The 22,539-nt window shown below is 42.1% G+C and overlaps 1 protein-coding gene across 2 annotated transcripts in view; it reads left to right on the forward strand.

Annotated features, from left to right (window-relative positions):
• The window catches only part of HIVEP1 (HIVEP zinc finger 1), a 118,283-nt gene that overhangs the window by 800 nt on the left and 94,944 nt on the right, over positions 1-22,539 (forward strand). Inside the window, exons 1-2 of one of the 2 annotated variants that reach the window (XM_056483259.1) lie at positions 89-557; positions 3,455-3,601. In XM_056483259.1, coding sequence (XP_056339234.1) covers positions 3,562-3,601 — 40 coding nt within the window. In that variant the 5' untranslated portion in view covers positions 89-557; positions 3,455-3,561. Of the gene's footprint in view, positions 1-88; positions 558-3,454; positions 3,602-22,539 lie in introns of those variants that run through there. The other variant, XM_056483260.1, reaches the window with a different exon arrangement.

Consider the following 22,539-nt stretch of genomic DNA (forward strand, 5'->3'; position numbering starts at 1 on the left):
GCCCGCCCGTCCTCCCTCCCTCCCTCCCCCGCCGGGCCCGCCCCGCCTCTCCTGCCTGCCAGGGGAGGCTCCCGCTCCCCCGCCCCCCGTTCCCCCGCATTGTGTCCCCCCCGCCCGCCGCCCCACGGCCGAGGGGCAGGGCCGCGATGGGGGCTCCCGAGTGGGACGTGGGGGATGGGGCTCCCGGAGGAGGGGTCTGCTGCCGCGGGGGGCGGGCGCGGCCGGGGGCCGGGGGGCTGCGGAGCGGGGCCGTGCCGGGGGGCGGCGCCTTGGCCGGCCCGGGGGGACGGTGCATGGAGGAGGGGTGGGTGCCGCCGCCGGGCTCCGTGTGTGCGTGTGTGTGCGGGCGCGGTGGCGGCTGTGGCGGCGGCGGCGCTGGGTCATGTTTGTGTTTGAGGTTGTCAAGTGAAGGAGGCTCCCGGCCCCCCCGCTCCCCCCGCTCTTTCTCCCTCCCTCCCTCCCTCTCCCTCCCGCCGCCGCCGCCGCCGCCGCGCAGGGGTCGCCGCGCTCCCCGCCGCTGCCGCCGCCATCAGCCGCCGCGCCGGCCCCTCCGCCAGGTTTGCAGCGGGCCCGCGGGGGGCGGGAGGGGGCTCGGGAGGCGCTGCGGGCACGGGGGGTGCGGGGCGGGACGGCCGTCCCCCGCCGCCCCCCTCGGCGTGGAGCTGCGGCAGCCACAACACAATGTGTCCTCCGCCGGCGGCGGGGGGAACGGGCGGGCGGGCGGGGACGGGGAGGACGGCAGGCCCCGATCCCCCCCTCAGCGCACCGCGGCCCCTGCGGGACGCGCGGGGACTCCGCGCTCCGGCCGCCCCCGGGGGTGCCGCTGCGCCCCGGCTCCGGGTGGCTCTGTCCGGCGGCCCCCCCTCCGGCCCGGCTCCGCAGCCGGGGTGTCGGGGGCGCGGGGAGGCGCGGAGCCCCGGCCCGGCTGCGCTCGGCCCCGCCGCCGTCCCCGCCGGGTGCCGGGCCGCGGCCGCCCCCCGCTCCTCTCCCCCCTTCCCCCGCACCCCCCCGCGGCATGTGTGCAGCGCTTTGTTCGGTGCGGCGTTGCAGAGGGGTTTTCCCAGGCTCCTCCCTCTTTATTCATTCATGGATTTTTTTGCCTCCCTCCCTTCCCCTTCCTTTCCCTCCGCGGTCCCGCTCGCGCATACCGGCGGCTCCCCGGGCTGCCTCCCGCCCCGCTCCCCCATTTTTGGGTGGGTACGGGGGGATGTGACCGCTGATCGCAAAGGCCCGTTCCTCCCTCTCCCCCCCTTTTTTTTTTCTCTTGCTCGAGCGAGGGAGGGACGGACTTTTGGCGTGGGTCCTGCCCGGTGTTCCTGCCGTGGCCATCTCTCCCCCGAAGGAGAGGGTCCTGCTGGCGAGCAGGGGAGCTTGGTGGCATTAAAGCGTCAGCAGGATGTCATTTGTACTGCAGGGAAGCGTCGGGAAGGGCTCCCGATTCACCGAGACCCCGGGGGATTTCAAACTCTCGCTCCAAATAACTTGTGTAAAGAAGTGACGGTGTTTATTAGCGTCTTTAAAAACCTCAGCTCAGCTCAGCCGCAGGGACTTTCCCAGTCCACCCAGAGGAAAGGGGGACTGGGGCTCAGGGAGTGCTGGTCGCTTCAAGCCATCCAGCCACTTTTCTCCATTTCCAGTTCGTGCCTAAGACCTGGAAAATGGACCTGTTAGCATAAGGTTTTATTTAATTTCTAAATATTTCTGTTATGCTTGCAGATAAAGTGGTATGACTTAACAGCTTGACAGGCACTGTGCTCTGTTTCGGATTTTTTCCGTCTTTTTTCTTCAACGTGCAGTAATACCCTAGTGAAGAATCATTTAGTCAGAATAACATTTTCCAGCTTGCCTTTGTGTCAGTTGCAGTAATTTTTTTCCTCCTGTTTGGGTCTTCATATGCAGCAACAGACACAAAAGAAACATTAAAAATTAATGATTATATTCCTCAACAGTATGTAGACTGAAGGGGTGGTTGCAAGTAGTCTATTTTAATTGGGTTTGAATTAAATTTTCACAAAAACATGGTTGTCTTGAAAAACAATATAAGTGCCCCTAAATTAATACCTACAAAAAATGCAAAAAATTTTACATCCGTCCTCCTTTGAGTGGCTGTCCTTAATCAATTTGCCTGTATTAGGGGCCATTACAAAGTTCATATAGTTTTAAAAAAATTATTCCTAGTGTTTACTTAAAAGAAAAATCTGTTAACATGAAGTAGTATTACTATAAAAAGAAGCAGAAATTTTTTCTTTTTAAATTTAGTGTAGATGGAAAAGTGTAATTACAACAGTAATTTTCTTTTTTAAGTTTTTGTGCATAAGTAGTTTTCCATAGGTCTTTGAGAGATTTCACATCCTATATCAGAAACTGAACAAAACTCTCATTGAACTGTTAGCAATTCCTAAGAATGTTTTAAAAGAAAGAAAGTGCAGGTAGGTCAAGAACTAGTATGATCCTCTGCTGTACATTGATATTTTGGCAGAAACATCCCGTGGGGAATTCTTCCAAACTTATACATTCCACGTAAAGATTCTGTAGGTAGTGTAACAAATAGGATGTTGCTTTGTGCATTTGCCCTTCCCTCTACTTCCCCCACCCGAAGCTGAAGATCTGTATCTGAAAACCTGATGCGAAATTTTGTTTAATTTTTTTGGATTTATTTGCATGAGGCAAGGGTTGTTGGAAGATGTTTTCTGGCTTGAAAACAGCTGACAAATGTGGAAAAGTGTTTTAGTTTTCTCATGCTTCCTGAGTAATCCTAAAAGGAGTTCCAGCCTCACGTGGTTTTCTTCAGACACTGGAACTCTTGGCTGCATAAAACCTGTTGGGGAATCCATTCAGTGCAGGTTGTGCAGGCACAGTGGGAGCTGCAGGTTGGGCTCTGGCTGGCGGGAGCCCGGGGCTAGAGGCCGGGAAGTTTTGCCGACCCTTTGCACAACAAAGGGCACACGGATCTGCGGCCCTGCCAGGGGTCCAGGGACACAGCAGGAACCCAGGACTCAGCTGGAAGACCCCAGACTATGGCACGCATAAGACTGGGAGGATGTAAAAGCCCCGGGGATCCTTGAGGATCCCTCCCCTGAGGCACCAGCTTGGGCTGTTACTCTGGTGTTGCACCCTGGAAAAATTACCTAAAGGGACCAGAGGTCTGAGACTCTGTGGGAAACCTGGATTGAGCCGGCAGGGAAATTTTGGCTGGCTGTGTGAGAGTGGAGAGAGTCAAGCCTGCTGTGAAGAGAACTTTGGTCCCAGCAGTGTAACTGATGGTCAGAGCGTGACTGCCACGGTGGCTCCTGGGCTGTCAGACAGGAAAGTTTCCTAAGCAAATTGTAAGTGCAGAAATATTTCTTGCTAATTTCCATAGTCATTTGAGGATGAAAGGGATCAGATAGGTATCTTTGTTTTTCTTATTGATGCCTACATCTCATAACTTTCTCTCTCTGTTTTTTTTTTTTAGCATACGGATTAACTGAGCCCTTTGACAAGTTTATGGAGCTGCCATCTCTCTGCTTCCTGTACCTTCTGTTTCTGAGAGGAGAAAGTGGTGCATGAGATTAGAGGAAAATGCCTCGGACAAAGCAGATACATCCCAGAAATCTGAGAGGTATGTAGCTCTCTGTTGAGAAGGAAAAGCTCTTGGGAAACTCAGTTGCAGTTTCAATTATGAGGTTAAAGGAATATGTATTTAAGAAGTTGGTTTTCTTCCAAAAATAGTTTGTAAGCAGGTTTTAGGAGTTGTCTGTGAGACCTCTCTAAATTTCACAGGGAAATAACTGGAATATATCCTTATTCCTGCAGTCTGTGTACTTGACAGCATTCTTGATATTCTCCAGCTTACAGCAATAGCAAAGGCAGAAAATGCAAAGGAAGAAGCAGTTTCCTTATCAGAGAATTTACAGTTGAAATACAGGGGGAGGTAGGAAAAGGGTGTGACATGGCAGAACTTGACATCTGGCAGCCGGTAGTTGTTTTTCTTTAATACTTTTCAGTTTGGCTTGCTTTTGAGGGGATCAAAATCTCCTCCCATGCATGGCTTCTCACTGTTTATCCATCACCTGTCACCCATGCTACCTTGAGCATTGCTAGGTTTGACCTTGGTCTCCTCGCTCTCCTGCCTTTGCACAGCCACATGGTAGCTTGGCTCTAGGGGGTGACAAACCTGCTCTGCAAACTGGCAAGCTTACATGTCCTGGCATTTCCTTGAACAAAATCCCAGTGCACTTCACCAAGCCTGTATGAATGTGAGCAATCTGATCCTATGGACATTTGTTACTGCCTTGGTAGAAGTGGCCCTAGAGGAATTAAATGAGAGGAAAAATGCAGGTCAGTTGATGAGCAGACATCCATGTTGAGGGAGAACACACTTCCATCCCCACCCTTTACCCAGCTTTTCGGAGAGCATGCTTCCACCTGCACCCTTACATGTAGCTGTCATCAGCTTTTCTCAGGTTAATTTTACAATTGCAGTGTGGAAGCATCCCTTCAGAGGAAAAAAGCCATTACAAAACCACAAACATCATCATAAGGCTTTAGGGGCAGGAACAGCATTTGATTCTGGTTTCAATTTTTTTATATCAAAACACAGCAAACTTCCTCATGTGTCTCAGTTAGTTTACAGTTGAGAGTCTCTCAAGGGCTTGTGCATACAGCTGTATCTGAGACCTCGTGTTTGCAGATTGTTGTCATTGCTACCACTAACAATCTCTGCTGGAGAAGACATTGTCTTTATTCAGGAAGTGCTGACTAGCATTTTGGTATGATGGATAAACCTCTCTCACAGATCAGGAATTTTACATTTCTCCTTCTTGCTGGATGTGAAGTAATAAATCAGAGATGAGTTTTTATTATTGCTGCTTACCAAGTTGCTGACATAACTGAGCTTATGTTTTCTGATCAAATATGAGAGTGATCTAATTTTAGTACTCTGACTGATATCTACTCTTGTATTGCTTGGGACTTAATAGGAGTTAAATCTGTTGTAAAGCTCTCTATTCACTTAAATAAATAATCTAATTAAACTCTTAATTGTGTAAGAAATTAGTTGCCTTTTTTCCTTGCATAATTTCTCCAGTCATTTAGCTTTTATCAACCCTGTTACAGCAGTTTTCATCAGTTCCTATTTTTCTACAACTAATGGAGTTCTTGAATGAGTTGAGATGGGTTAAATGTTGAGAAGAGAAATAGCAGAATAGAGCAAGCCCATAGTTAGAAATTATGCTGAAGCTAAATGATTGTCAAAACTATACAGGTTGCTGCAAACTTAAACACCTTGTGAGCATATATTGCTACTGTCATGGGTTGTTAGAGGTGAAGTGATTTGAAAAATCAGTTTACTTCTCATTAGTTATACACTATTTCCATTTCTAATGTAGATAATGAAGAAAACTGGATTTTACTTTCTTTAGTCATCTTACCTGTCCCTGAGAGCATTGCAGAAAATACTTGCTTGAACCCTCAGTTTTTGCTGGAACTTGGGGAAACTGAAAGGTTTGACAGGTCTGTTTTCTGACAGCTTATTTTTGCGTATGCAAAGTTAGACTCATCTTAAATTGATACTATTAATTAACCATTAAAGCTTTAAAGAATGTGTGGTTAGCACATGCTTTAATCCATGGTAATTAGTGTTGATGACTACTAAGTGTGCAAAAAAGCATAGATGTATATGGTTGAAGGTGAAACTCAGCAAACTTGGTAAGCAAAAAAATACGTTCTGTAGCGTTTGAAAGACGAAGCTGTATGATGAAGTAACCTGTGTTTTTACAGGTTTTTAGGTTAAAAGCTATTTTTAAGTTGTCTAAACCTGATTGTCACCTTTTGTACTATGTACAAAGAGCACTCCATGGCCTTACCTGGCTTCTCCTTCCCTGCTGCCAGCTCCTCTCGTTGCCCCATAGCAATCAAATTGCCAGCAGCTTTAACTAGACTTGCTCAGAGCCCATCAATGTTTAACTTTTTTGGAGATCACTGTTGAACAGCCCTTGAGACTCCCTATGCTGTTGTGCATTAGATGAGTTATTTGGGTTGCACTTGCAGTCCAAATCAGCCTGGAGAATAAATAACCAAGTCCAAGAACCTAAAGTATTTTCCCTTAAAAAAACCCCAGTGCAATCCCTCTCTCCCTTCCTGCCAGGAAAACATGAGAAAAACCACCATAGAGATCCCCCACATACACTCCCATTAGTTAATTTGAGGTTTGCTGCAGTGTAGGAATAAGTTTTGAAGGTTTAAATATTGGCTGTGTTTACTGTAAGCAACCTTATTGTCTGGGGAAAATAAAGTAACTTTGTTTAATATAGAGAGCTAAATTTAAGATATTGTCAGGAAACCTTAAGGGTCTTTGTTTTGTGTCTTGGCTTGGTTTTGCTCATTTTGTATATTTTGTGAAATCTGACACCCTTTGGCAGAAAAGCACTGGCCCTAAAGTGTTAGGATCAGTGAAGGATCCTAATATTCTGAAGATTTCACTGTCTTTTATCCTGAAGATTTCACTGTCTGCTTATAGATGTGTCAATACAGTGCTGTACTGACCTGATTTTACAGCAGGAAAAGAAACCTACAGAAGTAAGATGGGGTATGGGAAACATTATTTTGCAAATAAAAACGAATCTAATTAGTTCACCGTTTGTTTTTATGAATGCATTAGTGAGATGGCTTTGATGCCTGTTTACATCTGAATGAACATGTTGAATCTGAAGGTACCAATAAGGCATGTGCTGTGCTGCCCTTGTTTCATTAGGTTGTTTTGTCACATCAGCCTTCCCTGCTCCTCACTGCAAATCCCTCCCTAACCTGCAACATGTTGTCCTCACCAGTGGGCTGCTTTGGTAAGAGGAGTCATGCACAGTGTCAGGCTTAGTCTCCTGACCAGCTTAACTGCATTGTCATCCCCAGCAGTGGGGCTGGGTGGCTAAAATTTGAGAGAAATTGCAGTTTTCCAGGTCTCAAAGAAAGATATGGATTGGATGCATGGAAGTTCTGGAGTGTTTAGTAGTTTCAGAGGTGGAGGACAAAGGTATGCCTGGGAAAAGCCTGGCATTGGTTGTCTATCAGTGATGTGGCTGGAGCTGGGTTCATAAGCGAGTGTTGTCTTAGTCTTTTAAATATTAAGGGTGTTGCTAATCAAAAGCGTCATCATTCCTTCTTCAGAAAACAAAGAGGAAAATATTTGCAAAAGAGGAAAATACCTGTCTTGCTCAGATACCCAGAGGTCTCATTTTCTTATTTTTCTTTACCATTTTAGCTTACTAAAACTAACAAAAAGACTCCTTTGCATGTGGCTGCACCCTGTATTTACATGGGCAAGTGATCCACATGTGTAAAAAAACATTTCACAGAATCTGTAATGTATTCCCAGAAGTACAGTTACATTAGAGAGTCGTGCTTTTAGCAGGGCTGAGTGGGCTTGGTTTGTTGTCAGGTGGTTGTGAGGATATAGAAGGAAAAACGACTCATGCTTTTGTTTACTTAGAAGTACCCAATTGCAGAGTTTAAAATGAAAAGTTTTGTTATGTGTACACTGTTTAGCACAGTGCTGTGATTCACTGAAACAAAACTGTAATAAATATTTGGAATTTTGTCTCTTTCTAGATAAGCTTTCTGTTATTTTTCAGCAGACAAGTTGTTGCTGTTTTTCCTTCTCAATCAAGTACTTCTCTTTGGAAGCAATGGCAGACAGGCCCATAATGTTCAATGGCCACTTCCAAATCTTCTAGTGCTTTGCACTTGATAAGGAAATGCAGTATAATATGAGTAACTTCGCTGAATAGGTTGATAGCTTTGCAGTAATCTGAAAAGCATGCTTAAGTTTGCTGGAAAGCTGTGTATGTTATGGCCTTAAAATGTCCAGAAGAGCTGGGCGTCTTCTGTTTCTCAAGTTAGCAAAGTCTCTTCGTGTTGTTTTAAGATTTTAATGAGCTTTTAGTGCTGAAATAGTTCTGTCTAAGTTGAAAACTGACAGATTGATATCCTTATTAGTGTTGTTTGTGTAGTCTGTGTAAGTTATGAATAGATTGGTGTGCTGTGCTTTATTCATGGTTTTCACCAAATGACTTAATAAAAATACTGAGCTTTCTCAAGGCTTGCTTCTAGAATTTGTACATGCTTGAGTTGAAAGAAGGCTAAAATCACATTTGACTTTTGGGTCTTGTGTATTGTTTCTGAGACAAAAACGATGCTCTAATTTAGGATGTTCCAGAGGGGCTGCCGGTGCAGTGTTAGTAAATCAGAAGTGCTGATGGTCTGCGCTCTGTGCCTTACTTGTGGGCATCTGTAAAGATGTTGCATATGTGTCTTGCCTAAGTTTCTGGAGCAAGAATGAGACACAGGTGGAGCAAGAAGTCAGAGTTTTGACTTAGTGACTTTGCTACAGAAATATCATGTGATTTGGCAGCAGTTTTTGTTTCTGTATATCAGATAGTTTAATATGATTTCTTCTGCAAACCAAAACTGAGCTCCAGACTTCTCTCATGAAGGTAGAGAGAATGCATGGCTCTGTCACCAGCTGGAGTACCAGGAGGTCTCTTGTTGAGAGCACAGAAGTGCTCTCTTCCTGTGTGTCTGGAGTTTCTCATTTGGGATGTGGAAGAATATTGCTTTTTGTTGTTTGTTTGTTTGTTTTACTTGTTAAAGATGTAAGATCTTTAGGCTGTGTCTTACGATGTGTATGGTCCAGCATCTTACAAAGTAGATATCTATGTGCCTGTAGACCTTAAATTTTGTTGTAATGTGAATGATATCTAAATGCAAAAAACTGTCCCACATACTCCATGGTGTTAGAAAGGCTATGTTTGAAGCTGCAATTTGCCACCTTTTCCCAGCACCTCTATTGCTTCTGTCTCATGGTGCCATGTTCCTAAATTTGATCATGTGTTTTCAGCTGGGTGTAGACCTATTCACAGGATAGTTGAGGTCTTGTGGCAGTATCCACAGTTGATGGACAAAAGCCTGTTGAGAGTGGTTGCAGAGAGGAAGGAACAGTAAGGTGGATAGTACTGGTCACTGTTGCCTTGAGACAGTTGTGTTGAATTTCTGCCTCTAGCACTGAGTTTCTTGTGTTGAGACTTGAGAGATTCTGTTACACCAAACCTTTGCAGCCGCCCACTAATGGTGAGTGCTGCACTTTGCCTGACTTGAAATACCCAGGCACAAGTTCTGAGTTTATGCAACCACAGTTGTTCCACTATAGTGACAGTTCGGTGCAAAATACTGCAAAAGTGCAAGGTACATTAAAAAAAAAAAAATCAAGGTTTAGGTGATGTAAGATCCAAAATTAGCCAACGCTTTTGGCACATCTTTTAATCTCTGTCTCTTAATCTTTCTATGCCTCTGTTTTTTGCTGTAAACTCAAGATACCAGTACCACATCAGCTTTTAATGACTCAGAAGATGAAGTTGTTAGTGTTGTGAAGCAGACACTTGGTGGCTAAATAACGGAAAGGATGATGAAGAAACTGGTAGTAAACAGAGCCAAGCAGTGAGCACAGCTCAGTTTGCGCACTGGCTTCGTTTGCGTAAACACCCTTGCTTTTGGCATCCTCCAACTTCTTGCTGCTTCACCTCACAATCTTAACATTTAAAAGGTATTATTAAAGCTTACTTCCTAGCTTCTAAAATACCAAACTAAAAACCCAAGAAATTCCACCGTATTGAACCACAAACTTCTCCTGTGAGTCATCGACGTGTTGGGACCTCAAGCTGCAGCGCAGGTTTCTGTTGTGTGAGCTGGGCAGCGTGTGCTGGTGTGCCCTGCCTGGACCTGGCACAGGGCTCTGGAGAGGGGAATCTCTCCCATCAGTGAGTGTTCATCATCATGTGTCAGAGTTTCACGCCGTTGTCGAGACAGCCCCTGAAGCCATGAGGGAATATTCACTGGCGGGAAAGGTCTCTGGAGAGGAACACCTTTTATGTCATTTCCCAGTTGGTTTTGAGACTGGCTGAAGCCATTGCTGCTGGAAAAAGAGGAGGTGTAGTGGTCCTGCCTCCTGCCTACCTCAGGTGGTTGTTCCCTGTGCACGCTGCCCTTCTCCCTCGTCTCCCCCAGGGAAGAGGTAGTGGCACCCAGAGCAAGTTATGGCAGCATCATCTGGGCTGGCTTTTTGGTCTGGGTTGGTTGTTCCCTGATCACACCCTTGCTGGAGCTGGAGCCAGTGGCAGTGGCAGACAGGGATAGACAGCGCAGAGGCAGGAGCTGCCTTGAGCCTCGTGCTTGAACTCATGGTGAAACTGTTGTAAGCCTCTGTTTGCCATCTGTGAGCAGCAGGCTTTTTTGAGCTGCTTTAATCACCCAAAAGCAGGTCTAGGTTTTCATGATAACAAGAGGTGTGTTCTCTGTTTCTGCTTTTTTTGCTTTGCCTTCCAGAGCCCTCCTTGTCCTGATGAATTTCCAGGCTTCACAAGGTTCTTAATGCATGACTTTAGGAATTTTATTGTACTGGTAAGCCAGCAGGAAACTGAACTGGTCTCAGCTGACACCTGGATGAAAAATGAAATGAAGAACATTCACTCTAAAATTTGGCGTAGAACTTTCATTCAGAATGAAAAAAAAATTGGTTAAGATTTAAGAAATTAAAAAAGAAGTCCAGAAAACTAAACTTGATTGTAGCTGGCACTGACAGCTTTGAATATTTATAGATTTTTGCATTTGCATGCTAAATATTGGGAAAAGAAAATTGGTATAATACAAAGAGAATCTGCTGGATTGAATCTGCTGCATGGTGAAAATAGGTGCTTTCAGAGGGAGTTAAAATAACATTAAGGAGGAGGGTGTAAGAATGGTATTCCAGCTAACGGCATTCCAAATAAATACCTGCAAGAATATTTATGAAAATAAAAGAATGGAGGAAGGAGCTTAGTTCTGCTCTTTTGATTTCAGGAAACAACAATCTGTATTTTTATGGAATAGAAAACCATTATAATTGCAGTTAGATACCAGGCTTGAGCTGGAAAGGAATGGTCAAGGGTAATGTAAAAAAAATTGCATTCCTATGGAAACAAAAAAAGTAGCAGTGAAGTGGAACTTGAAAGTATGTATAAGCCAGTTTAGATTTCTCTCAGAATACAGTGAAGTGGAAACTGTGCACGTCTTTAATTCTGCCTCACCTTTACATCTGTATCTTCTTTATTGCTAATTGAGCGTGGAGTAAGAAATGCTACAGAATTTGACATTTGCTGAAGCGTGAACTCCAGCGTGTTAGGAAGGTCATGAAGAAAATGGTAGTTGTGACAAGAGAAACAAAAAGTAAGATTTCAGCAGTTGTTCTTTCAAGTATTTCTATTACAGCAGGCAGCTGACTTTGGAATGAAGCTAAGACCAGTCTTTTGAGGCCAATAACAATTACATTTTCTAAGAACCAAGGTTTCTTATGAGCATTTAGAGGAATATGGCTTTTTGTTTCATTTTCTGGGGGTTTCTTAAAATCTTTGCATCTCAGAATTGATATTTGTGTTGCTGTGAGTGTGTAAGGTAACTGTAAAAGTGGGGAGGGTTTGTGTGTGTGTGTGTGTGTGTGCATGTGTTTGTAAAGAAGCAAAGCAACAAATGAAAAACCCTACAGCCACCACTAAATATATAACCATCTGAAATACACATGTAAATAGCAAAATTCCAGAGAACCTTGGTTAAGGGAGTCTTCTTGGAGATTTATGGTCAACTACATCTTAAATGGCTACTTTGAAAAAGGGAGAGACTTGTGGTCTTATGTTTTTCACAATTGACTTTGTAGGGCTTCAGAACTATGGAAGTTTTTCTGTTGACTCCTGACAGTATTTTCAGACCTGGAAGTTTTCAGTTCACTGTGCTTTGCAGTTGTGGTAGTGTAACTGAGTCTTATATCCCGGCCAATAACTGTCCAAGAACAAATTGTTACCATTTAAAAATACCTTGTTCTAATTAATTATCCTGAATTAAAAAGATACCAGAGGAATTTGCAAGCATAGTTACTGTTTCCTTCAAACTTGCATCTGCCAGTGTTACTATGTTTGAAAGGGCTTGTGTCCAAATACTTGCTTGCTACTCCAGGTGAGGGTTCTTGCCTGTGGAAGGAATTCCCAGTCCTCAGCTGGGCAGGCAGGCATGCAGAACCTTGGGCAGGGAGCTCAGTAACAACACAGTTGCCTGTATGTTAGGTAGGAGCATCTGTTTGACCTAACCCTTTGCAAAATGGTTGAAAAGATGAGAACTGCTTTTTTTCTAACCACAGTCAGTTGCTACTTTCAAAACAGTCACTCATAGCCCACCTAAATGTATTCAGGAAACTTTGCAAAATACTCTGTTTTGAGAGTTGTGTTGTTCTGTTTTCGGTTTTTAATCCAGGAATTGTTCCCTTTCATGCTGTGTATTTTGAGTTTCTTCTTAGAATCAAATTGCAAACTGCTGTAAATATTTATGCTGGAAAACATAAAGGAGACTTCCTAGAGCTACACATTTTCAGAGAGCTGGTTATACCAGTATGAAGTTCCTAGGCTGGTTCATTCTTTGGTATGTTGGACTTCTATGTTAAGCATTTTAGTTCAGTAATGGATTATGAGATTATGGATAAAGAAACTGGGGCTCTTAGTTGGAAAAGTAAGATTTTCTTGCTATGTGAAAACAGATGAATAAAACTGGACTTTATGTTTCCAAATCACATGTGTTGGGCAAAGTGCAGTCTTTCCCACTACTTGTTTAAATGTATCATTACTCACAATATTTACATTAAGAGAAAAGAGGGGGGAAATAAAACACCATGGCAGATTTTTGGAGCCTTCAATAAAGCATTTATGGGGGAAGTAGGGAAGCTCTAGTTCAGTAGGTAAAGAAGTGCTGTTTGTTTTTAAATAAAAGATTTTTAAATGCCTGTAAAACTTCTCTCAGAATGAGGCTGCTCAGAGACTGTGCTGGCTTAGCAATTCCTGTATGACCTTTGGTGGCAGGCTGAAGAAGAAATGTCTTTGTAAGGATCCACAAGTTGTGAAAAGCAGAAGGAGGATTTTTGCTAAGGCAAAGTTGAAAAAGTCTCTACACTTGAAAATTTTATTTTTGTCATATGCATGTGGCCAATTCAGTAAACTGGATTTAACATCTTTGATTACCAACAGAAACAGTAAGTAGAGAATGCGTGTTCACATTTTAAATACCCCATGAACCCCATGAATTCCTGTGTGTTTAAAAGATAAGTTCCCAGCAAGTGCCCTTTGTAAATCCCAGGACAGACCTCTTGAGCTGGAACTGAGAAAGGTTTGGAATGAGCTGTAGGGAGGAAAAGCAGCGGTTCAGCAGGAGCCCGTGGTGTAGTGTCGCTACAAAACAACTGTGTGTGTGTTCCTAGTTACCTATGAAATATGTGGCTTACTCCCTGCCAGCAGTGGTAGTCATGGAATATCCAGAGCACACCGCATGATTTCCTCTGATTTTTGGCCTAGTTTTAGGGGCTGGGAAGTAGGGTAAGTTAATATTAAATGGCATTGTTTTTTAACTACTGAGCTCTGTTAAGTCAGATGGGAGACTGCAGGCTTGTTCTTACCCTAAAGGTTGCAATGCAGACAGAATACAGAGCCAGGAAGAAGAAAAAAGTGTATGGAAGTGGCATTTAAAATATAATGCTGTTCCATTACCTGTAAGGAATCTGACCACTATGCTTTTTTGAAGAGAAGTGCATGTCTCATACTCAGATGTATAGATTTTACCTTTCTTCCTGCTTTAGGATTACTTATAGAAAGAAGTATTTCTGTCACAGGTCCATGAAGAAAGCACAATGATGTATGTACTAATAGTGTTTAAAATACTGTATTCTATAATTTTTACTAGCAGAATACCTAATATGCCCAAGTATTCCTGAAATTCTCTGCTGTCAAGAGGCAGAGCAAAATATGTACATTGCATAGTCTAATGCTTGAATCATGAAAGAGAATTTCCTTCTTCAGTGTAAGGGCAGTGCTTTTGTGGCTGAGAGGCAGAAAATACTAAACTTTATTGCAGGAATGATTTAGTAATTTTCAAACATATCTTTATGTAGTTTACAATGAGGACTTGCTGCATTTGTCTCAAGTATTGCATGTATTTGTTAGAAGGTATGATAGTACCCTTTTTTGTGTTAACAGTTTATGGAACATTTAATTTTGTTTTCCTCTGGTGCTTTTTTCTTTATTTTAAACAACATACATTTCTGTGACAATAAAATACTACGTTTATTTTAGAACACTGCCTACGTGTGCTAGATCCAGATATATGTGTCCATTAGTATGTTCAGAATAGTGTTTTCCTTACATGCTTTTTTTCCTTTTCTTTCTTAAAATTCTGAAATGGTGATGTAACTTTTGGAGATACCAGGAGAAATTGCTGTTCTCATTCCAGATGGTTTTCCTTTTGTCAGACTTATGAAATGCAATTGGTCCTTAGTGCCCTTTGAGCAAGGTCTGGTACCAGAATTGCTGTAGAACCTGGCTGGCATCCCTCTTCATGTACATGAAGTCCATTGCTGCAGTGGAAGAAAGCAAGCCAGCTTGTCTTGTTTGGCTGCTAAAATGTGAGTCTGCTTCTCTGTTTAAAGGGTCAGTCTTCTCTCTCTTAGACTCATTAATGAGGCTAAAATCCTATTCTAGAGTGAGAGGGCATCATACACAGATGATGTGCCCTGGGGGCACATCCCAGAGCATGTGGGACATTTTCATAGGCACCCAGGTGGGATATGGGCTTGGCAAAAAGCACATTTTAATTATTAATGTCTCCCCAGTATCTTATGACTGACTTCTATCATGCCTCTTCAGAAATAAATACATTTTGTATTCTCCTTTAAGACTTGATTTTTTTAACAGCTTTTTTTTTTTCTTCTTCTTCTGTGCTTTTTTTCTTTTCTACCATTCTGCCTGCTAATGCAAGTATGGTAAACAGATAATGGGCATCTAGGAAACAGAAAAATTCGTAGTGTCATCTTATTCTTGCCTGGTTTTTCCTCCTGTTTTTAGACCTGAAAACCATTTCACACATTTCAGTTTGCTCCTTGAACAAAGTTGTAGATACAAAAAATATGGTTAAAGTGTGTTCTTCAGGAATAACATCTGTATAGTGCTTTGAGAAAGCAGAGCAAGAAGTTGGCTTTAGAGAACCCATGTTTAAAGTATGGGATACCTGTATGTAACATACTTGGGAAGCGAGGACAAGTAATGGATTTTCAGTATATCTGAAAAATGACCCCATTATTTTAGGCAGTGTTTCTACAGTGTCTTCAAGATAAAAGAGAAAGCGTGCATATGGCTGCATTTCTCATAGGTCTATATAAACACATTTTGGATTGCTTGAAAGTACAAATAAAAGGGTTAATATTGGAATATTTTCCCAACTTTTTCAGTAATTTTAATGCTTTTGTTTTGTTCTTGTTTTGGGGAAGGGTGAGGAGGGTCTACTGGCAGAGCAGTTCTCAGTTTTCCCATTTGTAGGAGATTCACATTCTAACAGCTTTTCTTTTCTTTTGAATGTTCAATGTCTGTGCTTTAGCAAAACACTGATGAGATTTTCCAGTAGATCTCTTTAGTCAAAGGAAACTTGTGTGTGATAAGCAGGCTGATGTGCCCCACATGCTTCCCAGCCTCCTTTCTTGCGTCACTTTGTGGCCTCAAGGGTAAAAGATAGATTGAAGCCATTAGAATATATTTTTCTGTCGACCTCAGTATTGCCTGCAGTCAAGTGGTGAAATCTTATAAATGCTGCTTGTGAATTTCTGCTTCTCAGTTTGACTGCTAAACCACGGTTTGCACAGCATGGCCAGTGACAGTCCTAGCTCACCAGCACTGACCTTCTGTAGTTGGATGTATTCATATATAAATACTGTTAAAAAATACTTGGAAAGTGGTGAGAATATGAACATTAATTTCTTACAAGTGGGAAATACTGGCCTGAAAAGGATGTAGTGGTCAGTGTTTTCCAGAGCTGAAAGTTTCTGGCTAATCACATAGTTCTTCAAGGGTGTTCAGAAATATGAAATATTTTAAAATCTACTGTTATAAAGAAAAAGGAGATACGAGACAAAGAGTGATGTTAAGATAACAGAAAAGGGTTAATGCAGATGTACATTTTGTATTGGTTATACCTGCAAGTAAATTGCAGTCTTACATTTCTAGGAAACACTGTCCTAAGATGTGTCTCTTGAGCCAATGTTGTAAGTAATAGGCTTTTTCTCCAAGAGGCTTTAAAAACACAATTTTGGCAACAGTAACTAAGGCAGTATTTTACAGAAGAGCCCCCAGTAAATGGAAAGCAAGCTGGTAATCAGTTTTGATTAACGGATCTGCATTCTGTTATTTAAATGTTTATATCCTGATTAGCATTTAGGCTGTATTTAAATATGCAATTTTATTTTAGCAAAATATGAGGCATGGAGAATGGAGATAATCTTTCAGATGCTAAATGCTGGGGATGTAAGGTAAAAAATGTACCTCAGCCCACCTCCCTCAGCCTTGTAAAGTGATACTGATGTGACTGATATTTTCACTTCAGTTGTGGGATTATGGAGTTTCATAATCAGGTATGACTAAAGGAAGACGTGTTTGTGTTAAGTTACAGAACTAAGTTTTAATTTAAGTATTAAGACTAAATGTGTCCTGCTCCTCATTTTGTTAAAGACAAAGCAAGTTGAGCAGGTACAAAATTTTGTTAGTTTTCTCTCGATTAATTTAAGAATTGCCAATCTGTGATAGCATCTGATCATTTAAATCTGCATTTCCAGTGCTTCATATGTGTGTGAAGAATAGCTACTATTCCTTATATTGCTCATAATGTGTTTTTTTTCCGTGCAAAAGCACTGATTCTGACAACAGTTGTTAGGTACCAGAGATAGTGGTTTGCTTTGCCAACTCACTTCAGCTGTACAGTTAATACTTCGTGGCCGAAGGAGCATGCACATCTTTCTGGGTTGCAGATCCCAACTTTGTGGAAAACTGACTGATTCAACAGAAAGGTTGGCCTGCCACGTAAGCATGCCATAAAAAACGAGCATCTGACAGCTCTGTGGCTTGAAATAGTGGATCTGACACAGGCATATGGAAAATTCATGCAACAGGGACACTGTATCAAAACAATTTCTGTAGAGAGGCAAAACGGAATCCTTTCCCTCCCTTCCTCCCCTCCTTTGCTTTCTCGTGACTCTCTGTTTTTATGTTGTTTGCTTCTTACCCTTTGCCTTTTAAATGGTGCCTCTTTAAAAACTGGCATCTTACACAAGGATTGAGCTGTTCTCAAAAAATTTTTAGGCAGAGTGATTTATCTTTGAAGGCGAATATTCACACAGGGATAACATTAGGCAGGTGGGACACTTCTGAAAAGCCATGGCTTCTCTTCCCCTTAATGTGACTGCCTGAAAGGAAATGTACTGTTCTCAGGAGTTGGACAGGGCATTCCTGCACAGGATTGCTTGACTCTTCCTTCTTCCAAAGCAAACTCAATATCCTTTCTGAGCCTTCTGATGACACAACCCTTTTCTCCCCTCCACCTGCTGTATTTCTGTTGCATTAGGTTTGACATTCTCTACAAGTTTTCTTATTAGTGTTCTACCTGGGCTTGTAGAGCAAAGACTTCTGTTTACACAGAAGGACTTCTGTTGTTGAGCTGGCAGAGGTTTTGAGGACTGGGAAGGGATAGAAAGTAAACATATGCAAGCAACAAATGGAACAATCGCCCTCCTCTCATAGCAAGCAAGTCTATGACTGATATTACTGGCTTATTTTTTTCATAATTTTCTTTTTTTTTTTCCTCCCCTTCTGCTTTTCACATTTTTCACCAACTGTCATTGGGGTTTCCATATTTTTAGCTGCACTTCTTTCAACAGACCTTTGAAAATAAGATATTGCTGTTACAACTACCACAAGTAAAGAAGCGGGGGCACAGGAGAATTAAGAGACAGCTTAACCAAGGTGTGTAGGCACCCACACTCCACTAAAGCCTGAGGAGCTGTTGTGCCCAAAGTCCTTGCTGGATCATGCCTTGGGATGGTCACTTAGGGTCATGCTGGGAAATGAAGCTGGGTCTTTCCTGGTTGACCTGGGTAGCAGTGTTACTGCTGACCCAGTATTTTCCAGCAGAACCCTTTCCTAAAATGTTTCTGGTTCTCTTTACCAGAGCCACCCACTCACGTATTTGTGCCTACCACTACAGGGGTGTAGGTTAATGAAATACAGATGTGTTTGTTCAGGGGCCCATGCTTCACACTGCCAGTGGGACACGACTGCATCACCAGCTACCCAGTCTGCACTTTCCTCTTAGGAGTTTTATCTGAGGGAAACTCTCTGTGGTGAATGAATTACTGAAATGAAGCGCCTGAAGACACAGTTAGACTTCCATTCATCCTGAGAAGTAATTAACATCTGGATATCTTGCTGCTGAGAATTAATTTCCTTCAGTAGTGGCCAAGTCCTTCTCTGTGTCCCTGCAACTGTGTTTGTGCGTTTTATTTGGCTAGGCTCTTGCAGTGGATATGGCAGGTGTGCTGCTGAATGTGAAGAACTGTGTGTAGAGCGAGCCTATACTGTGGACTAGGGCACCTACTCTTGATTTTGAATCACCAGCAGGTTCAGTGGAGCCTGGCCCCAGTTGTGTACAGGCTGTGGAATTCTCATCTGTATGCAACCTCCGTGAAGCAGCTGACTTCATGCCTGTGGAGCTGCACTAGCCTAGGAACCATAAAACATGAATCACAGGAATGAGATCCTCATGGGAAGATAGAGGGAATAGACTTCTGCTGCCCAGAGGGAGGAAAACTTATTCTCCACCACTGTTGCCTTCTGTGTGCCCAGGAGTGCTGAGGACCTTGGTGAGATGAAAATCGACATGGGTTTATCCTCTATGTGTGGCCACGTGAGAAAAATGTGTTTGGTAAACGAATTTTAAAAAGCCTGGTTTGTTTCTTCTGCTTCATATGTAAATGCCAATGTGAGAACTGCAGATCTGCTTACTTAGTGTTTAGAAGTTGTAGAGGGCTAATGATGCTGCAGCGTGGGTGCCTGAAGCCACACTGCTGCTTTTTGTGTTGTGTCAATTTTTTTGTCATGTGCAAATCATCCAGGAGTCTGCCAACACATGGAGAAAGAGATGCCTCACTCTTGATAAGTTGCTTCTTTGCTCCCTTGATAAAACTGCTGGCTCCACACATTGCTCAGCTTCTTTTGGTGCTCTTGCTAGCTATTCTAAATATTCATTAAAATAACAATGCAGCCTTCTAAGTAAAAAGCTCTTGGAAAAAAAGATGAGCTTTTTCCAGAAGCAAATCCAATCACCCCACCCATTTTCTTCAGAAACTGGAGCTGAGGAATTGCTACAGGAATGCTCTTCCAAGTCATGGTGGTTGCTTCATCCCTTTCCTAATAACTGCACTCCTTTGGTGATGAAGTACAGAAATGCTTTCAGGCTCAGTGTCAAAATCCTCCATACAGTCGCCAAAAAAGTAGTTTGCAGTTAAGTGGATAAATATATTTTCAAAGAAAAGCTTTGTCCATTACTGTCCTTATCTGACACTAATGTTGGAGCATGCAGCTGAGAGAAAGATGGAGGTAAATATTCCAGTATTCCAGCTGAGTCCTCTTTGCTTCTTCCTGATAATCCCTTTCTATTCATGATTAATGCCCATGGAAATATTTTTAGACATTATTTTATTTGTTCTTCTTTTCCCAATAAAAATGATATATAGAGTATCTTACCTTAAAAATTAGATTAAAAGAACATATTTGAACAACTAAGACAAGAACTGGAAATCAGAAAAGCAGATTTGTGGGTTTTCATTCAATATTAATTCATTTTACATATACTCCTGTCCTGTATCAGGCTAAGTCTTTTTCTCTGCAGAAAATGAGAAGCATGTACTCATGTCAAGAGCATAATTCACAGTTATTTTCAGCAGGTGCTTAAAAACATTTGTAAATTCCAGCTTATAACGGGGCAATTCACCCTTCACCCCCTATATGTAAATTTGTAACAGAGGATTCAATAAGGGGTTTGAGTGTATAAATGATACCTTTATTTTCAGTGTGGAATTCCCATTGAGAGGGCAGGCTAAAAATACCAAATGTTTCCACAAACAATTCCTGCACACTGCATGTTGAGTAATACAGCTACAACCAAGCGAAGAGCTTCTGCTGACAGTTTCCCAAATGAATGCAGGAGTCCAAACTGAGTTAGGTTATATATAGTTTTTATTACTGGTCATAAGCCCTTACCAGAAATCCAGATGTGCTTGAATCATGCGGCAGATTAATGACAAAAAATGACTGCGGGTGAAGGATGAAGGCTCCTTTTGTGTACCGGAGAGGATACTGTAACTTCCAGTTAATGACTTCAAAATATCTGTCAGAATGCAAAGGAGCAAGTTAAGGCATGTAAACAGAAGTTGCCAGACTTCTTACCAAGGTAATTACATGGTATTGAAATGTGTGACTTGATTTAAAGAAGTAATTTTGTATCAGTGTTGCCTTTTTCTAACGTAGTGTTTCAAAAAATAAGTATATTAAAACGAAAACCCCCCCAAAAAACCCACCTCAAAACATTCTCGGTAAGTGAAAGGGAAATTCAAAAGGGAAAAGCCAAACAGAGTAGAGGAACTTTACAGGGCAGGCGATGTGTCTTCTAAAACAGTAGAAAATCTTGTTTAAGGGAACTCAAAATGTTTTGGTTTTGGAATGTTTAAACATGGCATATTTTTGAGTGGTTGCTAATATGAAATGTTAAATTCTGCATGGAAGTTAGTAAGCTTATAAGTCTAGGTGTTTCTCAGTGCTCATGTCCACTAGGTAAATAGGCATGCTTGTGCAACGTCAAAACCCTTGACTTTTCTTTTTCCTGCTCCTGCCGCACTGTATGTTCTTTGCAGAAAATCCTGGTTCAGTGATTGTGGAATTTCATTCCAAAATATGCTGTCTACAGATTAAATCCCTGCAGAAGCAGGTGAATGGCATAGGGAATCTGTTTGTTGTGGCTACATCCAGCAGGTACAAGTTTTCTTGTTGCTCAGGATTTACTCATAGGGACTACTTACTCATTTATTTGGCAAAGAATTTGATTAGGGTCAGGCTGGCACTGGATTAGTTTCACCAGTATCTCTGTAAGAATGGTTTAAACTACAATATGTAATTGGAAGCAATGTGGGAGAGGTCAGCAGCCCTAGTGGAGTTTTTGTCTTGATTTTTGCCACAGTTGATACAGTTTCACCCCTGTAAGTGAACAAAAGATCCTTGTAGACCAGTCAGCACTGCCCTTTGGCACTCAGGTCAGTCACTGTGTCACAGAGTCCGCTCAGGACTGTAATTTCCACTCCAACAAATCCGGTTTACAACTACCATTGGGCACTACTTACACCAGCAGCTGTTTTAGCCTAACATATGCCCATGAGTAGCTGTATTTTTCACTCTGTGTATTTAAAGTCTAAGCTGTTAATAATGGTTGAACTCTTCCTAAGCTTATTTTCTGGGTTTTTTTTAGGAGAATATTTTAATTATTGTCATAGACTGGTATGGGCTGCATGTTTCCTTTGAGTTGTGGAGCTTTCACACAGTGACTTTTTGCTTGCCTTAACTTCTGTAGAAATACACCTTTGAGAAAAGGGTAACATTTGCACCAAATTCTCTGCTTCCTTTGGAAACATAGAAAAAGGAAAACATGTTTCCTGTTAGTGGATGTTTTAATTTGTGTTTCTGTTTGCATGAGAATATTTCCCAAATGTACAGAGAGGGATTTATTTCAGGGTGCTGTTAACCTGAAAATTTTCAAGTTTTTTTTTATTTTTTTTTTATTCCTTGCAGTAGGATTATGTTCACAGTTTCTCCAATTTTTAATCTAATTTCTAAACATTATGGGAATCGTAATGTAGTCATCTCCATGAAAAGTTGTATTATGAACACTTCCAGGTTTGGTTTTGTTTTTTTGTTTGTTTTTTTTTTTTTTTTTCTTTAACCAGTGGCTTGTCTAGGTTGGGTATGAGTGGAGCTGTTTAGAGGCACTAGTGGCTGTGTTAGGTGTGGTCAGGTACCCTTTAGTCTTTCATCACTGTAGTTGTTAATGGTACTGGGTGTAATCCTGATAAAACTTCCTGAAAGTAGCCAAATGTTTGTGCATGGGCTTGTTTGTTTGTTTTTGTTTTAGGTTTTTGCTTGGTTTTGTTTTGTTTTCTGTGGAGATAATAAGGATGCTGATGGGCATTTCTCTGTTCCTAAGGCAAGCACAGTATTGATACAGAGGTGTTTTCTCTTGGGACATCAGAATTGAGTCTGGTTTTTCTGTGTGCATACTTAATCCTTTAGGCTTGTAATATTCTCTGGAATTCCCACAGTTGTCTGCAGACAGCTTTATTATTAGATACGCATTTTCTGAAGTCTCTGTTTAGGTTACTTTCAATATCCTGATGATATTGAGCTGACACCAAGCAGTCAGGCAGCCCTTATGTGGGGGAAAGGAGAAGTGGAGAGGGAACAGGGATAGAACAAGGGGTTAAGGAGGAATCAGAACTATGTAATTTACATATCTCTATGGGAAATGTCTACATCTAGTTATGAAAGAAACTTTCTTAGATGTTTCCACAAACTTATTTTTTTT

The sequence above is a fragment of the Oenanthe melanoleuca genome, chromosome 2 (assembly GCF_029582105.1).
Source record: "Oenanthe melanoleuca isolate GR-GAL-2019-014 chromosome 2, OMel1.0, whole genome shotgun sequence".
NCBI lineage: Eukaryota > Metazoa > Chordata > Aves > Passeriformes > Muscicapidae > Oenanthe > Oenanthe melanoleuca.